Here is a 21,260-nt window from a genome sequence, read left to right on the forward strand (position 1 = left end):
GTACAGGCAAACAGTGGTCTAAAAATCTACAGAGACACAATTTTAGTTGATATATAAAAGTGTAAATATGACTACGAAATGGAACAGTTCTGCATTTGTGTTTGATATTTATATTGGTTGTGATTGATTTTCACATGAATGCACAGTAGTCTCCACTAACCCCACAGGCTCAGATGCGGGCTAAGAGAAAGGCCATGGGCCTCAAGGCGTGTAACAGACACTTTTTTGTTTGTCTCGCATCATCCAAGTGCCAGCACATGGATGGAACCTTGTTCTTGTTTTCTCATTTGAAGAGGTATATTTTTCAACCGCTTTTTGGTAGCTTCTGGAAGTTTGGGAGAGGTGAGCGTTCCATGGAGATGGATTCTCGAGCTTTCTCTCAGTGCTATCTCACTTTCTGTAGCTCCTGCCTCAGCCAGGACGGCAGGGGCTGGCCCAGTCTGTGCAGCAGCTTGGAGAGCTCCACGTTGTGGTCCCGGTAGTAGCTGGATAGGAACGCTCTGCTCTGAGGAGGGAGGAGGTGATGGAACGACATTTTATCTCATTTGTTAAAGTATATTTCATATACTCTGACGACGTTCACATCTGTGTCAAGTAAACCACACTGTTTGAAAACATATTAAGCACATGGACTACTACTTTAGCACAATATAAACACAGTGACTCTCTTCTTCAAAATCCACACTGCACACACTTAACGCTATTTGTACTAGGGGAAGGGCCTTTTTTTTTCTTCTTATTCTTTTTTTTTTGGTCTTTTTGCCTTTTTCTAGGCCGCTCCCGCAGCATATGGAGGTTCCCAGGCTAGGGGTCTAATCGGAGCTGTAGCTGCAGGCCTGCGCCAGAGCCACAGCAACGCGGGATCCGAGCCATGTCTGCGACCTACACCACAGCTCACGGCAACGCCGGATCGTTAACCCACTGAGCAAGGGCAGGGATAGAACCCGCAACCTCACGGTTCCTAGTCAGATTCGTTAACCCCTGCGCCACAACGGGAACTCCATAGGGGAAGGGCTTTTGTATTTGGTTTACTTGATTGTGCAGAATTAAATGTTCAAATAACTAGACTGAGTGGCTAGAAGTATACTGGTAACAACTGATGGTGACTAATATGCACTATTAAAACCATCCTGGCTTTGAAGAAAGAGTGGGTTTGGTAAATCTATAAAAGAAAATACTCCTCTGTAGTCATTAATTTACATTTAGATTTTGAAAGTAATATTTTCTTAAGAGCTCTTTTAAGGTGTATACATTTTAAAGCATATACTCACAGCTAAAACAGTACTGTGGTAAACCTTAAAAATATAGTGGGTAAAGAAGACAAGGAAGGAAAGGAAGGCCTTGTAAACTCTCCTGACTTATGGGGAGGTAGACTTCCCTTTAACAAAGAAAAATAGTTTAGGAGTTCCCACCATGACACAGTTGGGTTAAGAACTGACTGCAGTGGCTCAGGTTGCTGCAGAAGTGCAGGTTTGATCCCTGCCTGGCGCAGTAGGTTAAAGGATCTGGTGTTGCCTTAGCTGCAGCTTGGATCCAGTCCCTAGTCTGAGAACTTCCATATGCCATGGGTGCAGCCAAAAAAGAAAAGAAAGTTTGATAATTGAAACTGTCAGAAATGGCAAGTGCTGTGTTGTAATTTGACATTTATTGAGGTTTATGTGTAATTTAAATGACCCTTGTTAGGAATGTTGTAAAGGGTGGATTTCTGCACCTGTATCTGTCTCTCTATACTAACCTGAGATTTTTAGTTGAGTTGAATCTTTTAAAGGTTTTAACTCCTTGCACTATTCTTTTCAATTTTTTTTTTTTGCTTTTTAGGCCACACCTATGGTACATGCAGGGTCTCAGGCTAGGGGTCTAATTGGAGCTATAGCTGCTGGCCTACGCCACAGCCACAGCAATGCCGGATCCTTAACCCACTGAGTGAGGCCAGGGATCTAACCCGCAACCTCATGGTTCCTAGTTGGATTTGTTTCAGCTGCGCCATGAGGGGAACTCTGTCCTTGTACTATTCTTTTTAAATGTCATATCTGGTACCCCATGTTAAATGCCACGGAAAAGCATTTTGTTTTATATTGATAATTTCAGTGTAACAGAGTGGTTTTTGCAGTAATTATGATCACTGGCATGAGACGGAACATTTGTGCTATATTCTAGCCATCTCTGTGATAAAGTGTGAATCCAAACCTTTGCGTGGCTTATGCATCAGTCTGTCTCATTCTCTGTTTTTGGTCTTCTTCAGCCATTAAGTCTAAAACCACCGACAAGCCCAGCTGGCAAACCCAGGCAAGAGAAAGGTGGAGACGTATTACATTTCCCAGATACACCCTCTGGGGGCCTGATGACCCTGGGACTTGTTTGCTGCCGGACAGACCTGGGGTCCAGGGATGAGCCCTGGGCTTTTGTGCTCCAACCTCCCCACTGGGTACTCCTTAGTCTCTACGCATAGTTCCTCTTTATGACTGAAGCCCTGTTTCAAACAACAGCAGCCTGGGGCTTCCCAGCGCCTGCTAGCTTGCTTCCCAATTTCCCCTATGGCAAAGGATTCTCTAACATCTTAACTAACTTTAGAATGGAAGCTCCTGGGATCCATATGTATACACATCCCTCTGAAGTTTGGAGTGTACCTTCTGAATCTAAGGATTATCTCAACCATAGCTCAAATTCTTGGCCTTTTGGGCATTATTTGCCAACCTGGCTATCTGTCCCCATGCTGCCTCTGTACCCACACCCTGCCCTGTGTCTTAGGATGTGTGTTTATTGGTACCCATCATCAAGTACTCTTTCTTCTTGTTGCTCTGCTCCCTCATTTGGCAAGATAAAGTGATAAGAGAGAGATCTGCAAAGCACAACATGACCTATTTGAGAGTCTAATATTCTCAGGTCAAAAGTTACTAAGACAGAACTCAGTGATATGCAGGATTTCTTGTAAACACATTGTGATCTGACAATCATTCAGAAAGGGGAACATTTTAGATGGCAAGATCACAGATAGGATATATGTTCATGTATGCCAAGGGAGTCTACTTCATGCACACTCATGTGAAATTAAAGTCATAAGAGGGAATAATGATGACACATAATATAATATAATTTTGTAATATAAAATATGATCAAAAAAGCACTCATATAATAAATTCAGGTTGATTACTGATCTATTGTTAATCTATTCAATGCTTTTGATTTGGAGAGGTAATAGACTTAGTAGTTAACTTAAAATGACAGTTTTTATTCCTTTCCTACAATATATTTTGATAAATAAAGTCAGAGTAGAAGCAGACCAACAACATTCTTAATTTCCAGGATCAAATGCATACTATGATGTTTTGTTGATACTTGCAGGGGAGGGTACTGCAAAAAAAAAAAAAAAAAAAACTCAATCCCCAGTCCCTTTTCCCTTCCATAGGTGGAGGAGAAGCAAGCAATGTGGTGACAGTACACCTACTCTAATTTGTTCTACACACTTGTGTTTCTATTATCTCCACAAAGGGTCCTATACTCTTGCCTCCTCTCTGGGCACTATTGGCACAAAATAAGCCACACTGTTCCCTCAAATAAACCCAGTCTGTATATGCTATTGTGATATAATAAGAAATACACATTTGTTTTTTTGTCTTTGGTTCCTAGCACAGGGCTCCTAAAACACTTGTAATTTCCTGAGTGACAAGGGTGAAAACAGTGTCTTTGGTTATTTATAAGTTCCTTTAAACCTTACCTGAGTTTCTGAGTTTATGCTAATGAAGTGACTCTTACACGGCCCCTAGGTAGCTTCCCATTGGGGCTAGTTGCTAGGGGAACCTAACATATATTAGACGGTTGGAACTTTGAGCCCTGCCCTTTGACCTCCAAGGGAAGGGAAAAGGGACTGGGGATTGAGTTAATCACCTATGGCCAACTATTTAATCAACCATGCCTAAGTAATGGGACCTCCATAAAAACCCTAAAGGAAGGGAATTGGAGAGATTCGGGGTTGGTAAATGCATCCATGTGCTGGGTGGGTGGTACACCCCAAACTCCACAGGGACAGAGAAGGTCCTAAGCTCCTACATACCTCTTCTTTTATAATAATAGGAAGTAAAGTGTTTCCCTGGGTGGTATAAATCATGATAGCATATTATCATGACCTGAGGAGGCAGTTGTGGGAGCCCCTGATTCGTAGCCAAATTGGACAGAAGTGTGGGTAACCTGGGGACCCACCACTTGCTATTGAAGTCTGAAGGGAGGCAGTTTTGTGGGACTGTGCCCTCAAACTGTGGGGCCTGTGCTGTCTCTGGCTAGATAGTATCAGAATTAAATTAAATTATACCTAGTTGGTGTCTGTGGAAAACTAGAGAATTGCTTGGTATGGAAAACTCACACATTTGACGTCAATCCTAAGAAAAAACTCCTTAGGATTATATTACACAGTTACCTTGTTGAAAGATATGGAAATGCTGATAACCTGAAAAGTTACATTTTTTTAAATCTTTCTCTACCACTAAATTTAATCTTATGTCTCAGTGTATGTTTGTAAAATAAAATAAAATGCTAAGAAAGATGTCCTACAGTGTCGCTTAAGTGGTTTGATTTTAATACATGAACAGAGAAATAGCTTTAATATACATGCAAGTAAGATGTTTTTATATTGCTGTCTTGAAATACTATGGAAATCACCCTTAAAAATTTATTAATGTATAAGGATTGTTTTCATAGTGCTCTGAAGGTATATTTTAATAATCCACCAAAGAAAACTGGAGCCTGAGAATGCAATCTGTTTATCAAAAAGTAGGAAGAACCTCCACAATGCGTTTTAGATAGACTTTAATTATGAGTTTAGTGAAGATAAGGCCTTGTTTTTATCAGGTTGGAGTTAAAAAAAAAAAAAGATCCTTGGAGTTCCTGTGGCTCAGTGGGTTAAGAATCCGACATAATATCTGTGAGGATGCAGGTTCGATCCCTGGCCTCCCTCAGTGGGTTAAGGATCTGAAGTTGCTTTGGCTGTGGCATAGGCCTGTAGCTGCAGCTCTGATTCTACCTCTATCCCAGGAATTTCCACATGCTCCAGGTATGGCCCTAAAAGGAAAAAAATAAAGGTCCTAAAAGTCTTCAGGTATTAAAAAGTATTCAGAAAAGTTTAGGCCACGCTAGGATTTTCGGACCACCGTAGAATTCTTAGTTAATGTATTAAACACTGTGGGGAAACAATCCTAAATAATTTAATTTTTGAGTTTAATTTTTTTTTAAACAAAGTTACTCTACTTGCATTCTTATAATCAAAACTGTTTGTTAACTAGACTGATTATGAAATCAAAATAATATCAATAAATTTTAATATATGTGCAATAAGCATTACAGTAAAAAAAAAAATAGGGTCTACAAACTGGGAAAACTGTAATATTAAGTGATCACCATGTCACATTCTGAACAGATATCTGCTGCACTGTTTGTTGTCTCCATTCTCCAGAACCTAAATTATCTGCTAGCATATTGTACATTTGGGAAACATATTCATTCTTTCATTAATAATTCAAAACTTAGTATACCAATAATTCATGTTACTATATAGGCCACTTACTACTATAGAGTGACTAAGTGAAAAAAGAAATTTTTAGTGTTAAAATTTCTGTTAATGTATCATTCTTTTTGGCATGAGATATTACCTTCTTGGTTTTGATTCAAAATGGCAAATTCTATTGTTTTCCTTTTTTCTTGCATGGTAGGTAATATATAACCAGAAAAATCAAAACAAGCAACCTGGATGCATTCCAATCCAAATGTCACTTTTAATTTTCATGAAGGGTGAATTTTTATTTTAATCATTTTTCTAAGAAAATAGATATATTATTATGTATCATTTTGCTTATTTAGTTTGTACTTTTAAGCTCTGTACTTACATCAGGATCCATTGGAGGGTATTTTCTTCCTTTGCTCTTTCCAAGGCATTTTGTTTTACCTTCTTCTAGTAACTGACACCAGAATCCTTTATGAGAATCAAACCTTGAAAAAAATTACAGAGGACAAAAAGGCATTTTTTCAAGCTACTTATAATAACAACCAAAAATATGAATATTTTTATTTGGATATTAATCTATAACCAGGGAAACTGGCATATTTTTTTCTTACTACATTACTTTGCACAAAGTCTTCTGGCATACTTCTGAATTCTCAGTCCATCTGTCATATTTGTGAGTTAGCCAGATTCCTAATAGAAAAATTGTCAGCAGAAGGTCTCCTATTAATAGAAATTAATAAGCCTACCTCCTTCATCTGGAAGGAAAAAGTTTTATAAATTATAAATTTCAAGCCCATTCTCTGCCTTTGCAGGGTCTAAAAATGACAAGTCAGGCTTCATCCATGTCTATGGGTTTACATACTACTTGTACTATTCAATTTCAGGGTAATAGAAGAGATAAAGTTTTGATGCATCCTGGAGTGATTAACTTTAGGATTCTCTAGCTATAATCCATTTAATTTTTTTTTCCAAAGCCACTTTCTTATTTTGGTATGAGCTCTGCATTAAAGTAAGAGAAGCTATAAATGAGGATTTTAATGGCATAATTATAACCAAAATAATAGCACATTAAATTTATATTTTGGTTTACCAAAATGTTTCATTTAACTCTTTCTCATTTGGGCTTTCCTTGTAACCCCTTAATGATATGGAGTACAGCATTTGTCCTATGTTATGTTTAATGGCACTTAGCATAGTGTTTGGCTCTTTGTGAATGCTCATCAAATGTCAGTTAAATAAAAAATGATAAAGAAGGATGGAGTTCCCATAGTGGCTCAGTGGTTAACGAAACTGACTAGTGTCAATGAGGAAGTGGGTTTGATCCCTGGCCTCTCTCAGTGGGTAAGGATCCAGCATTGTGGTGAGCTGTGGTGTAGATGGAAGATGTGGCTTGGCTCCTGGATTGCTATGGATGTGGTGTAGGCCGGCAGCTGTAGCTCTGATTCAACCCCTAGCCTGGGAACTTCCATATGCCACAGGTGCAGCCCTAAAAAGACAAAAAGCAAGAAAAAAAAAGATGAAGGAAATGTTTGCCAAGCTGTATTTAATCTTGGACTATATACTTTTTCAGTACGCAGGTGATGACTCAAGTCTAGGGTTCCTGACCCTAGGTCCAGAGACTTTTTTTCTTCACTGGTCTCTGAGTATATTTTGTATTACCTTTTATTATGAATAAATAGTAATATCCATGCTTGAATATAAAAGTGAAAGTAATAGTCAGCAGGGATAATTCTTTTTTATTTTATTTTTTTTATTGTTATTTCACCCAACATAATTTTTTTCCTCACTGTACAGCATGGGAACCCAGTTACACATACATGTATACATAATTTTTTTTCTCCCATTGTCGTGCTCCATTGTAGTATCTAGACATAGTTCTCAGTGCTGCACAGCAGGATCTCATTGTTAATCCATTCCAAAAGCAATAGTTTGCATCCGTTAACCCCAAACTCCCAATCCATCCCACTCCCTCCCCCTCCCCCCAGGCAACCATAAGTCTATTCTCCAAGTCCATGATTTTCTTTTCGTGGAAAGGTTCATTTGTGTTGTATATTAGATGCCAGATATGAGTGATATCATATGGTATTTGTCTTTCTCTTTCTGACTTACTTCACTCAGTATGAGAGTCTCTAGTTCCAGCAGAGATAATTCTTTAATGTTGCTTTCATTATGCAATGATTCTATTGCTATAATTTCTTCTACATTAGAAAGAATTATCATTTATGGCCACTTTTTCCTTTTATCTTTAGTATATTCTACTTCTCAGAATACTGCTTCTTAATTTTTTCTTAATAAGTATGAACAATTGTAAATTGAAATTAAGGCACATTTAAATTAGCATAAACACACGAAATACTAGGGATAAATTAACACAAACTATGTGCAAGATCTACATACTGAAAACTACAATTGTTAAGAGCAATTACAGAAAACATAAACAAGTTAATTAATTTCAAGATTTCTTATAATGCCACAGTAATCAAGGCTGTCATATTGGTACCAATAGATCGATAAATGAAATAGAATCTAGAAACAGACCAACACACCTGTCAACTGATTTTCAAAAACAGGTGCCAAGGTGGTCCAATGGGAAAGGACAGTCTTTTAAACAAATCGAGCTGAGAAACTTTGATATCTATATGGAAAACATGAATACTGACTCCTCACACTGTATATGGAAATTAACTTGAAATGGATCATAGAGCTAAATCTACTAAGAGCTAAAGTGTAAATATTCTGGAAGCAAACACAGGAAAAAAACACACATGGAATTTTTCGTATCCTTGGGTTAGGAAAATATTTCTTAGAACAAATGATAAAAGAAGAATAATGATAATTTTGAATACATAAAAATTTAAAAAATTAGCTTTTCATAAACACTTTAAGACAATGAAGAAAGAAACTACAGGTCAAGTAAAAATACTTGAAAAATGTATTTCTAATAAAGGACTTATATTCAGAATATGCAACTCAACTTAGTAAAAAACAGATGACATTACCAATGAAAATTGAATAAAATATTGGAAAAGACACATCATTAAAAACATAGATGAATGACCAATAAACAAATGAAAATTTGGTCAATGTTATTGGTCATTAAGGAAATGTAAATTAAAATCACCAATAAAATACCACAAGACACTCATTAGAATGGCTTAATTTAATAAGACCAATACCGAGTGCTGGCAAAGATGTGGAACAATTAGAACTGTGACACCTTGTTGGTAGAAATTTAAAATATCATAGCCAATTTGGAAAATTTCTTATAAAGTTAAATATGTAATCACTATATGACCCACCAATCCCATTTCTAGGTATTTACCCAAGAGAAATGAAAATACGTGTCCACATAAAGATCTATATACAAATGGTCATAGCAGCTCTGTTCTGAAGTGCCCCCAAATGGAAACAACTCTATGTCCATCAACTGGTGAAATGATTAATAGATGGTGGTATATCTATAAAATGGAATACTACTTAACAATAAAAAAAACCAATTACTGATAGATGTACCAATATGGAGGAATGTCAAAAGCATTACGCTAAGTGAAGGAAAGTAGAAGAGTGGTTGCTGGGGTCAGGGCTGAGGGGGAAGGATTGACTGCAGAAAAGTATGATGAAGCTTTTTGCATTAATGAAAATGTGCTATATCTTTATTGTGATGGCATGTTCAACTGTACATGTTTATCAAAATTCATCAAACTGTACAATTAATATAGGTGGATTTTATTATATGTATATTATATATACATCCAGTAAAGCTGATTTAAAATTATACTGTGATTGAATGTGATTTAGAGAATAGTCTTTATGTATCTAATCTTTCAGAGTTTATAACTACAGCCCAATGGAAAGAAGGCAAATCTATATTTCTGCCTCTCACTGCACTGGATATTAGAGACACTAAAGTATTATTTGCATCCCACTTATGCAAAGCCTGTTTCTGATCATTATTAAAGCAATTGTGTGGGATCAATATAGAACATGATATGTCCACATGTTGTTTATATCCTTTGAATCAGTAAGGCAACTGAATAAATTAATTTCATACCCAGAGGTGGAAGAAAGGAGAGCATTAATAAAGACTAAGATAGAAATAATCTATACATGAAAGCTGGGATGTAAAACATTTTTGAAAATCTGTTATTCATGTAATTTTTTCATTTAACATTTTGTTATTAGTAATTTCCATAACTGAATTCTGACTCATTTTATGTACTTAAGTGATCAAAATTCAGAATTCGGAACAATTATTATTATAATTTTTTTGCTAATATACCTAACTATAGATACATATCTGGAAAATTCACATGCCTTATGTTAAAATGAGCAGCCTTCCTTTTTTTTTTTTTGTCTTTTTGCCTTTTCTAGGGCCGCTCCCGCGGCATATGGAGGTTCTCAGGCTAGGGGATTAATCGGAGCTGTAGCCACCAGCCTACGTCAGAGCCACAGCAACGTGGGATCCCAGCCGCGTCTGCAACCTACACCACAGCTCACGGCAATGCCGGATCGTTAACCCACTGAGCAAGGCCAGGGATCGAACCTGCAACCCCATGATTCCTAGTCAAATTTGTTAACCACTGCGCCATGAGGGGAACTCCTAAAATGAGCAGCCTTCTGAATGAATGTTTAAGAAACACTAAACTTTACACATCTTAAATAAAATTAAAAGGAAAAATTTAAAGGAAAAATAGGTTGTTCTTTCACCTCTGCCAATTGATTATATCTCATGCAGTGGGCTGTCATGCTGGGCTTTACTGGAAAATATGTATGTGTGTGTGTTTGTATGTGTAGTGGACACCTAGCCCAGACATTGTGCATAAGTTTATAGGTAGTGGTGTAAGGCTATCACAGTGGAAACAGAAAGGAGAGGAAGGTAGAACGGAGACCATATTTGTTTTCCCAGGTGGCCTGAGGTAGAAGGCGAGGGATTGATGTTGACCTTGTGACTTTGAGGACACAAGCACTTCAGAGCCCACGTGAAGAAGCTCAACAGGAGATGGAGAAAAATCTCCCATATCTGTCCAGAATATCAGCAGTGTCCCTCTGAAGATTAGCCTTAGTACTACTGATATCTGGTAGAACAGCAAGGAAACCTTTTTGTGTAGGTACTGGCAGCTAGTCCTCTCACGGAGACACTAGTCACAGTTAGGACCTCCTTTACAGGCTTTCAGGGAGTGAATATTTTGGAGAAAATTTTATGTGTTGTTTAGTGTCTCTCCATGGATACCCCTTCCTGGAGGTAGCAATAGTTTGTCATTGTGTCCCCAGAATCATGCCCATAATAATTTAATAAATCATTGTTGAGTTAAAGAATGAAACAGGAATGGACTGGTTCTTCAGTTTATATGGACTATCACCAAGGGACACCTAGAGGTAACTGGAAGAGACTGGTGGGTGGGGATAATCAAGAGTCTCCAATGATTTGGCCTCCAATTGGTAACATTTCTATATTAATGAAAATGTGACCTTCATTTTACTCTTGGACAGGTGAATCCCAGGGAACATTCAGATTACATTTAGAAGGTTCACGAATGTTTGAAATGACTTTACCTTTTTTTTTTTTTTTTTTTGGCCACACCCACAGCGTGTGGAAGTTTCTGTGCCAGGAAATCAAACCCTCCTATTGCAGTGACCCAAGCCACCGCAGTGACAATGCTGGATCCTTAAGTTGCTGCACCACAAGAGAACTGAAATGTCTTTACATTAAAATAAATTTCCATGAAAGAATACTGAGTTGCAAATAATGCCGGTAAATTTTAAAAACAAAATAAACATGATTTAGGTGTTACTAATATGGAACAAGTACAGAAGTTCTTTTTAATCATTTCCTTCTCTATAAACATACTTTTATGATGTAATAAACCATTTTACTGATATACATTTTATTTTTAACAGCTTTTTTGAGATTATAACTTATATATTGTAACACATTTTAAGTGTATAATTCAATGATTTGTAGAAGATTTATATAGTTTGTATAGCCCTAGAACATTCCAATTTTAGAATATTTCCACCTTTCCCCCCAAAATTCCTTAAAAAGCCTACTGCAGTTAATCCCTGCTGTCACCTGCCCTTCCCCCAGCCCTAGACAAGCACTGATCTGTATTGTCTCTAAATTTATTTTTTCTAGATTTTTTTGGTGTGTGTGTGGTGTGGATATGCCAAATTTTCTTAAATCCATTTACCATTTTGGTTCCAGCTTTTGGCTATTAAGGGTAATGCTGCTGTGGGAACATGGATGCAACTAGAGATTCTCATACTACGTGAAGTCAGAAAGAGAAAGACAAATACCATATGATATCATTTGTATGTGGAACCTATCAACAAAATAGAAATAGACTCACAGACATAGAGAACAGACTTGTTGCTAAGGGGGAGGGGGAGGGAGTGGGATGCTGGGAGTTTGCGATAGTAAATGCAGATTATTACATTTAGAATGGATAAGCAATGAGGTCCTATGTACAGCACAGGGAACTGTATCCAGTCGCCTGATGGAAGATAATGTAAGAAAGGTAATGTATATGTATATATGTGACTGGATCACTTTGCTGTACAGCAGAAATTGGCACAACATTTTAAATCAACTATACTTTAATAAAAAATAAAAAAGAGTAATGCTGCTGTGAATAAATCTTTATAGACATAGCTTTTCATTTCTTTTGGGGTAGATTCCTAGGAATGGAATTGGATTATTTGTAAACTTCTGTTTACTTATTAAAAAACTGTAAAACTGATTTTCTAAAGTGGCCATGTATTATCTATAACCATCAGCAATATATGAAGTTTCCATTTTCTCTACACTCTTGCCAACATTTGGTGTTGTCTTTTGGATTATAGCCATTCTAGTGGTATTTCGATGTGGTTTAAATTTGCATATCACTATGCTTACACGTTTATTATGCAAAGTGACAATGTGTCTGGAGATGGATTCTTTATAATGTCTGAGACGACTTAAAAAGCTCATTTTAAGGTTTTGATTTTTAAAAGGAAGTACTTCCTGTCATTAAGCTCTCCATTAGTAAAAATTCACAATATTGTTTTTCTCTCATTCTTGTGCCAGTCTGAAGGGCTTAATAAATTGGCAGTTAGGCTCCAGAGGAATGACTGCTTTTCAATCCTGCTTCCTCAGCTTATTTGTGGAGTGATTTTTGAGTTAGCTTTTCTGTGCCCCGGTTTTTCTAGCTGAAAATTATTTTTAATTATTTTAAATTTTAATTATTACTAAAAATTCACACAACTCAGTCTGGTTTCATTCACATTAATAAACAGGTTAATTGACTGAGAAATAAAGATATGTGATATTTAACTAGCTAGAATTTGTAAGTGTGAAGACTCTTGTCATGATCATTGATGGCTAGGTATAATTGTAAATGGATATATTCTTGGGAAAATTACAAGTTTATATCTTTCATTTTAATTTAGATAAATTAGCACAGTTCCATGTTCAGCATTATTTTCCCTGCTTTTTCTTAAATGATTAGACAGCTTTTAAATACTGTGTAACACATAACGTGCAAGCTAAAATAATGTTAATGTATCAATCCTATTTATAACTTAGAGATTAAGGCTATGTTGAATAAAAATTGGAAAGTGTGAATTTACTTAATTGAATGAGAAAGTTTACAGCCACATATGGAAGTTCCCAGGCTAGGGGTCTAATTGGACCTGTAGCTGCCAGCCTACACCACAGCCACAGCAACACCAGATCCAAGCTGTGTCTGTGACCTATACCACAGCTCACAGCAAGGCCAGATCCTTAACCCACTGACCAAGGCCAGGGATCAAACTTGGATACTAATCCAGGTTACTAGATCCATGGATACCAGTTGGGTTCATTACCACTGAGCCAAGACGGGAACTCCCTCCATTTATATTTTTAAAAGTTTGTATTGCTTATTTCAGATCACAACCAACCATAGTCACTAAGAAAATCAGATTTTTTTTTAACATATTCAATGTCATTTAAAATCCATGATGATAATACCAAGTCATTTTAAGACATCATAGACTATCCACAACTGTATGAAATTTGAAAGTCTTGAACCCTTTCTGGAGTGGTTGTGGAAGGGAATAAATAATACCCTTAATTATGGAAATTTATTGTCATTTTTCTTGAAAATAGTTTTGGAATTGGGTTTTTTTATATTGAAGATAATTAGTTTATAGATCTCAAATTGGAATGCAAGATTGTATGGTAAAACATTTGCATCAGTTTACTTTCATTCATTTATTCTACTGTGTGCAAAGAACTGGATTTATGTGGTTTGTTGAGAACTCATCTGTTTGCAGTTCTGGGCCTTCTTAAAGGGCTTTAAATAATTTTTTTTCAGTACCGTTTTTTTTTTTCCTCATTATTATCAGGAAAAATATGCAGCAATAAATGACACTCCTGAGAACATATGTGTTCTACACCATCATCCCAACATGCCCAAAGCACCACTCAAACAACCTACCAGCACAGTTACTTTTAACAAGAGTAACTACATTTTGAGGGCAGGATCCAGCTCAGTTGCAAATGGCATAGGTGAAGGAGGATTTAGCCCTAAATAAATGACATGAAATCCCAAATATTCTACCACAGGTACACTGCTGGTTTTTACAAGGCATATCAAGCCAACTGAGTGACAAGAAAATATAAGAAGAAACTGAATGGCAGTACCTTATCTCTATCAGTAGGTTGAGTGCTTGGGCAACCTACTGGACCAGAAACTGTGGTTTCAGAGACTACAAACATCTTATCTTGCTACTTTGACCACTGAGCCCCCAACCAGGCTACAGAATCACATAAGGGGTAAGTTTAGTCAGATACATCCCAGGTGCAAAGTGACCCATGGTTCTTTGTATCTGGTACATTGCTTTGATACTATGTCTCTCGAGTTTATACTCCCTTTACTTGGCAGTGGAGGTGAATAAAAAGCTTGCTGCTGAGCTGGATGCAAAGGGGACAAATACACAGCATGTAGGTCAAGGACCATTCCATAAGAAAAAGATTATGTCTTTACAGAATACTCCACTTACTCTTTCTGAAATACAATGCTTTGCTATATACGCTATTTAAAAAAAAAAAAAAGACCCAAAGGTAAGCCAACTTGAAATAGAAAACTGTTTAGAAAATAAAAGCTTTCTTTTCTAAGAGATACTTAAAAAGATATAAAGCAGAAAGTGGACTTGAAGTTCTAAGTGAAGCTAAAATCACTCAGCTTTCCTTAAGGTCAAGCTGAAAGTTAAATACCTAAGGCTAGCATCTGTGTTAGTACTTCTGCTAAACTCTACAAAGCTCGAATACTACTCACACTACAGAAAACACAGAGGTCAAGAGGTTAATAGTAACAACAAAGTAGATGACTCTTAGGAAGGAAGCTCAAAAGTCAAGTTTCACCTACTCCTTTGTCCTCTAAATCAAAATGTCTCTCTTACATGTGCCTTTATATATGATTTGTGCAAGATGTACGTGATATTTGATGTTTTTCTGCCAATATTTTACTGTAAAGGATGGTGAAAGGCAAAGGAATCCTGTCTCTCACTTTCTAAACTGCTAAAGCATAAAGAGTACAATGAAAAGCGAAAATCAGTTGATCTAAATAACTGAGTTTTATACTGAGAAACACAATAGAAAAATTCGACAATTCAGTCTTATTTGGTTTTGTTAAGCCTCAGTCTATAATTTAAAATTAATACTTATATCATAGAGCCAGGTCCACAGCTCATTCAACTCAGTATCTTCCAGTTGCTTGTTCCGGTTGCAAGTGAAATAGGAACAAGCAATCCTCATACATTTGATTGCCAACCATTATAATGGACAAAGTAAGATGAAGTCCAGAGTCAGGATTAAGGTGAGCTAAGGGAGGTATCTTGGCTGACAAATTTTAGGAGGCACTCACTCTTAGGTATTTGTAGGGGAGAGAGTATGTGCCTCCTTAAATCCTAGTGTCTCTACTGCCTCACCTGGACCCCCACCCTGTTAGAGCTGATAACCTAAGAAAATCAGAGGGAACAAGCAGAAGAAAACCAGAGCTGTAACTGCTGGGGCCTCTGATGGAGAGGCCATGGGGTCAGTCATACAGAAGGTAAAGACCAGCAAAAGATGGAAGTATGTATAAGAGTAACAATAACACCTTTCTCTCTGCCTGTTCAGTCACTTGTTGGGCTATTTCTTGCTGTATGCCATTAGTTTTGAAAGTTACACAAAAGAGAGAGGAGTTTATAAACCACCTAGTTGATAAATCACCTTTTTATGCTTTCAAGAGGTCCCAATGTTGTCTGTTCAGTAGGCTCAGTGCTTACCAAGTCATTTTAAGTAGCCTATTTTAAGGTTAGTTGTTGCTTTTAAGATTTATAACTGTTGAGTTCCTCTACTTTCCCTCCAGGGGAAATCTTTCATAGTTAGGAATCAATAGAAGATTTTAGACATTTCTTTGCCATACTGTTGAAATGTTCTTTCCCAAATGGTTAATGACAACTGGAAAATAATCAGTATGTAAGGAACAGCTAAACTGACAGTTGCATCACCAAACTACAATTTCTTTAAGATAAATTCTCTGCCAAAACTTCAAGTAAATTAGAATATAAACTTACGTTAAAGCTTCTGAGTAATTATAATGAGGAGAGACTCCTAGAAACTTCTGTACTTCATCCATCACTGTAGCAGGATCAGTTCTTAGCTGTTGCCCATCGATAATTAGCAACTAAATTACCAAGGACATAAAAAAGAGGACAATGAACATTGAAAAAAGACATGTAACTATATAATTAAAAAATTCTGCACTCTGAATTTATTCAGTGAGAGATACTGTATTGAGGGGATTTGCATGCATCGTTGTTAAGAATTAACCAGGCCATTCTCATTAATTAACTGGAACAAAAAATAAATCACACTAATTAAGTACACTCATGTTTTGTCATCTGAAAAGTCCTACAAACACTATGAAATCATAAAAGACATTTGAGGATACTAAGAGAGCTTAAGAAATGTGACTGCAAAATCACAAATGGAAAGCAGGTTTAATGTTTTTTAATCTTTATTATTTTTATTTTAGGGCCGCACCCGCAGCTTGTGGAGGTTCCCAGGCTGGGGGTCTAATTGGAGTTACAGCTGCCAGCCTACGCCACACTACAGCCACAGCACCGCCAGATCCGAGCCGTGTCTGTGACTTACACCACAGCTCAAGGCAACACCAGATCCTTAACCTACTGAGCAAGGCCAGGGATCAAACCCACAACCTCATGGTTCCTAGTCGGATTGTTTCCTCTGTGCCATGACTGGAACTCCGGAAAGCAGGTTTAAAAACAGACAAAACAATGATTTCGTGATTCAAGCTGGGAAGGAGCACTTAGGAAAGAAAAAAGTTTACATGACCAGGTACAATGAATGGAGGACTTGTTAATTCTCCATGATTCCATTCAAAGGAGTGAGTAGCACTGTAAAGTTTTAAGAAATACTTTGATAATGCATTTGGAGAAAAAGGTAAGATTCCTAGAAAACCCGAAAGTAAATAAAAGTTCAACAGACTAAAGGGGAGAATTTGCTTGTACTCTGGTAAGGGAAGGGGGCGGGCCCAGCAAGATAAAATGACAGGAGACTATGATGGAAGGCCATAAAGCCTGGAAGGCAACCCTTGTTCACACCTCTTCTCCAATATTTCTATTTAGTCTATACTGGCATTCATTAGAACTTTCTGTGTCAATGGATACGTTCTATGGCTGTTGTATCTAACTGGTGGCTATTGAGCATTTGAAATGTGGTTGTGATTAAGAAACTTAATTTTTAATTTTGTATAACTTTAATAAAAATTTAAATAGCTATAGATGGTTGCCTATGTGGTATCATTTTAGATAGACTGGTTCTAGACATGCAGGCATACACCCTGTTTGATGTGACTGGTCTGCTTTATGCAATCCAGTGTAGGGTCTGACTTTGTAATCCAGGCTAATGCCAGGTAAAGGGAGGAGCAAGGAAGCCAAGAAATACATAGGACTTGTGAAAAAATCAGCGAGGTTGTTCAAAGGGAAATAATGGCACTTAATTAAGCAAAACAATGTTTGCCTTGTTTGGGTAAGAGGTTCTCAGGCTTTATTCTCAGAATAAGAATCAGGAGTATCAAGCTTTACAATCAGGAAAGGTACGCACTAGAAAACAGGGCAGGGAGAATCATCCAGAAAACTTCTAGAAAGAAAATAAGACAGTTTTTCTACCTTTCCCTATTATTGTCTGCCAGAGACTCATTTACAACTAGAGTAAAATCTGGTAATGTTTTAATGAGTAAAAATTTCCTCTAACCTAGAGGCAAAGTCATCAGCTTAATGAGATTGTAACATGTTTTAATTCTTATTGCTCAATACCTGAAAGGGAGGGAAATAAACAAGCCATCTCTCGATGTGGCTGGCATACCACCCTGGGACCAGACATCTCTTCTGCAAGGCTCTGAGCTCGGAGGGTGCACGAGGCCCGGCTGAGATCACTTCGTAGAAGCTGAACTTCAGAGCTGCAGGGTCTTCATGTGATCGCTGATGCTATGATGAAAAGGTGGATAATTAAGCTGACTTCAACCATAGGCATAAATAATTAAAAACCAATCTCTGTGACAAGTCTCAAAGCTAAAGGAAGGAGTGCCTCACTGCTGGAGAATTATTTGTTTTGCAATTAATAAAGGATGAAAATGTTTGCTGGGAGCATCAGGATTTAAAGTTATGACACTGATGAGAGGATGTGTTTGAGAATTATTTGGTAGAGGCAGAATTCTTCTTGATAGGATTCCCTAACCAATTTCACTGAGTCATTTCCTTAGTATATATATTTTATTCTGAAAGTCAACTTTTAAAAGTTGCATTAATGCCCTCTTTTCAGCTCATAGGAAACCATTTATTATGTCCGTTGAATATCCTTAATGCACAAAGCTCTCTGCTAGTTCTGCCACATGGTTTTGCTTCATCTAGTAATGCTGTTTTAGATTAAAAAAGCCCTATCGGCTATTTTAAATGGAGAAACTACTGAAAACTCTGACATGTGCATTATCTGAAATCCACAGCTTTTATCATATACCACCTAGCATCCAAAAGCCAAGATTATTTTACCTACTGGTAACCTTTGCGATGAATCACAATCACTTATTGTATAGAAAATGCAGAAAGCAGCAATCCAAATAGGAAAGTGTTTCATAATGGCTCAGGCTCAGGCCCAGGGATTTGAGGAAATCACCTTTTCCCTAAATTGACCAATAAATATTCAGGCTTAGTAGTGGATTGGTGGATGTTTACCACATCTAGTTGAATAGCAAATTTGCTGCAATTGAGATTCAAATTACTATACTACAAACTCTACTAGACTTCGTTAAGGCCTGCATTTTGCCACTGTGGAGTGATTTATTTGTAATATTTAGGACATTTTTTTAGCTTGCAGCCTTGAAACCTCCTTTTTCAGCAAATTCTCCATTTTTAAGGGGCTAAGTGGTTGTCAAGCTGCAATTTTCTTCTTTCTCTTTGAGTCAGTTAAAGCTTATTTCTCTTTTCTCCAGATATCCAGTAGAAAAGGTAAAAGGTGCAAGATCAAATCAATTTGCAATTTTTTGTATTTTTTATTTAAAAGATGGCTCTAGGAGTTTGGCATGGCTGGTTAGTGTGGAATTGCGGATTTCAGCTTTCCAAGCTGTCTCTCTTCCTCTTATGCAGATGATTATCAATACGCCTAGCCAGGATCCCATGACTTTTTCCCACTTTACAGTGGCCATGAAACCTTTCCTGACAATCTGTCCTTCTTTTTGTGAACCTGGAAAAACTGCTTGTGTTAAAAAAGACCCCATGCTGAGAAACTTTATTGTCTAATATCAGATATTGTCAGGAATGTAGATGTTTGAAATCACCGACAATGGAACATCCCACTCTTGCCTGAAGGATCCGAGATTTGTGGATTATTTTAACACAGAGAAGTAGCCTATTTCCAACCCAGGAGCAGAGTTGCAGACAAGGGGTTTTTGGACACAACAGTCCACATTTATCTTAACTTTATAGTTTCCAAGGAAATAGGACCCTTAGTCTGCTTTCCAGCCCTGACCTACTGATAACCCCCTTATAATAGCCCTGCTTGCACCTATCAAGCACGGCATTTGAATTTTACCTAAATTTTGTCCCTTACAAATCTTTCCCTTCTGTAGGGAAATGCCCAATAGTTCAGCTATTCAGTCTCCTCTGCTGCCACCAATTCATATACCTAACTTTTTGTTCCTGGTGATCTTTATCAAATGGACTTTATCACTCTGTAGGAGTCTGTCGCTTAGTACTTTGGGATTTATATACTGGTTATTTATACATATTTCTCCAGACTGAAAGCAATCTCAAGTGCAGCATCCTCATTTATTAATTTACCTTCAAATTGCACTTAGAACAATACTTTGCACATGGTCGTTATTAAAATAATTTAATGAATGGAAAAACACATGAACATTAGGAAAGTGGCTTTTAAATAACAAAACAGGAAAGATAACTAAAGATTTTAGAGACAAAAGACACTGACTCTATTAACTTTATTATGTTCTTATATATAATTTCTAAAATTAAACTTTTTTTAATAAAGTACAGTTGCTTTACAAAGTTGTGCCAATTTATGTCATATAGCAAAGTGACTCAGTCTTACATATTCTTATATATTTAATTTTGACTTTTTTTTATTGAATTTTTTTCCATTTGGTGATTAAGAAAATTGACAGCTTTTCTCCTTTTTTTTTTGTCTTTTTTTTAGGGCCACACCCGCAGCACATAGAAGATCCCAGGCTAGGGGTCATATTGGACTTACAGCTGCTGGCCTTCATCAGAGCCACTGCAATGCCAGATGTGAGCCACATCTGTGACCTATATCACAGCTCACTACAATGCCAAATTCTTAACCCGCTGAGCGAGGCCAGGGGTCAAACATGCGTCCTCATGGATACCAGTCACATTCATTTCTGCTGAACCATGACAGGAACTCCCTTTTCCCTACTATTTTAAATGGCTTCTTAAAGCAAAAATGTACTTGATATGTAAGTATTATTGTTAGAGTCTGTTACATTATTTCAAAGTGATCCTTTCTGTGCTAGGTTTGAACCAGCATCAGAGACATAATGGCAGTAAGTGTGTGAGAAAGAGGCTTAGAAAAGGGAACACTGGCTGGGCTTTTAAGGATGAAGAATTGTGTTTGGTTTTGCTACTAAATTATTTCTTCAGTCCAAATAGTTATTGAAGCTCTGTTAGAATCAGGGTCCTCAACCTATGGCCCATGGGCTAAATTTGGCTTGTTGCTTGTTTTTGTAAATAAAGTTTTACTAGAACACAGTTAGGCTTATTAATTTACATATCATCTATGGCTGCTTTTGCAATACAGTGGTAGAATTTCAACCATATGGCCTGCAAAGCCTGAAGTATTTACTCACTGGCCCTTTATAGATAAAACCTGTGGGGACTTCCCCTTTGGGGAATTAGTTATATTCCTTATCTGTAAAACTGAGATAATAATAGCAGTATTATACATATATTAAATGAAAAATAATGATTTTAAGTTATAACATTTTATGTTTAAAATGCAAATATATAGAAGCACAGATATATATGTAATATTTTGCTGTATTTAATTTAATTTCTTCATTGCATTAATACATTTTATTAAATAAATACATTTTATTGAATGCAAAATCAATAAAACTTAAGGACAAAATTTCTCTACAGAAACAAACAAAAAATGTATTCACCTTCCTGAAGATATAAAACTAGCAAATCTTCTCTTTTGTTAAAACCCAGG

General features: G+C 36.9%; 1 protein-coding gene across 1 annotated transcript in view; it reads right to left on the reverse strand.

Moving 5' to 3' along the window:
- Positions 1-238: 238 nt before the first annotated feature.
- The window catches only part of LOC125138077 (bifunctional heparan sulfate N-deacetylase/N-sulfotransferase 3), a 135,436-nt gene continuing 114,414 nt past the window's right edge, over positions 239-21,260 (reverse strand). The window contains exons 10-13 of the mRNA XM_047799323.1: positions 17,834-18,004; positions 16,070-16,179; positions 5,874-5,976; positions 239-505 (exon numbers count right to left, since the gene is read on the reverse strand). Coding sequence (XP_047655279.1) covers positions 386-505; positions 5,874-5,976; positions 16,070-16,179; positions 17,834-18,004 — 504 coding nt within the window. The 3' untranslated portion in view covers positions 239-385. The remainder of the gene's footprint in view (positions 506-5,873; positions 5,977-16,069; positions 16,180-17,833; positions 18,005-21,260) is intronic.

The sequence above is a fragment of the Phacochoerus africanus genome, chromosome 10 (assembly GCF_016906955.1).
Source record: "Phacochoerus africanus isolate WHEZ1 chromosome 10, ROS_Pafr_v1, whole genome shotgun sequence".
NCBI lineage: Eukaryota > Metazoa > Chordata > Mammalia > Artiodactyla > Suidae > Phacochoerus > Phacochoerus africanus.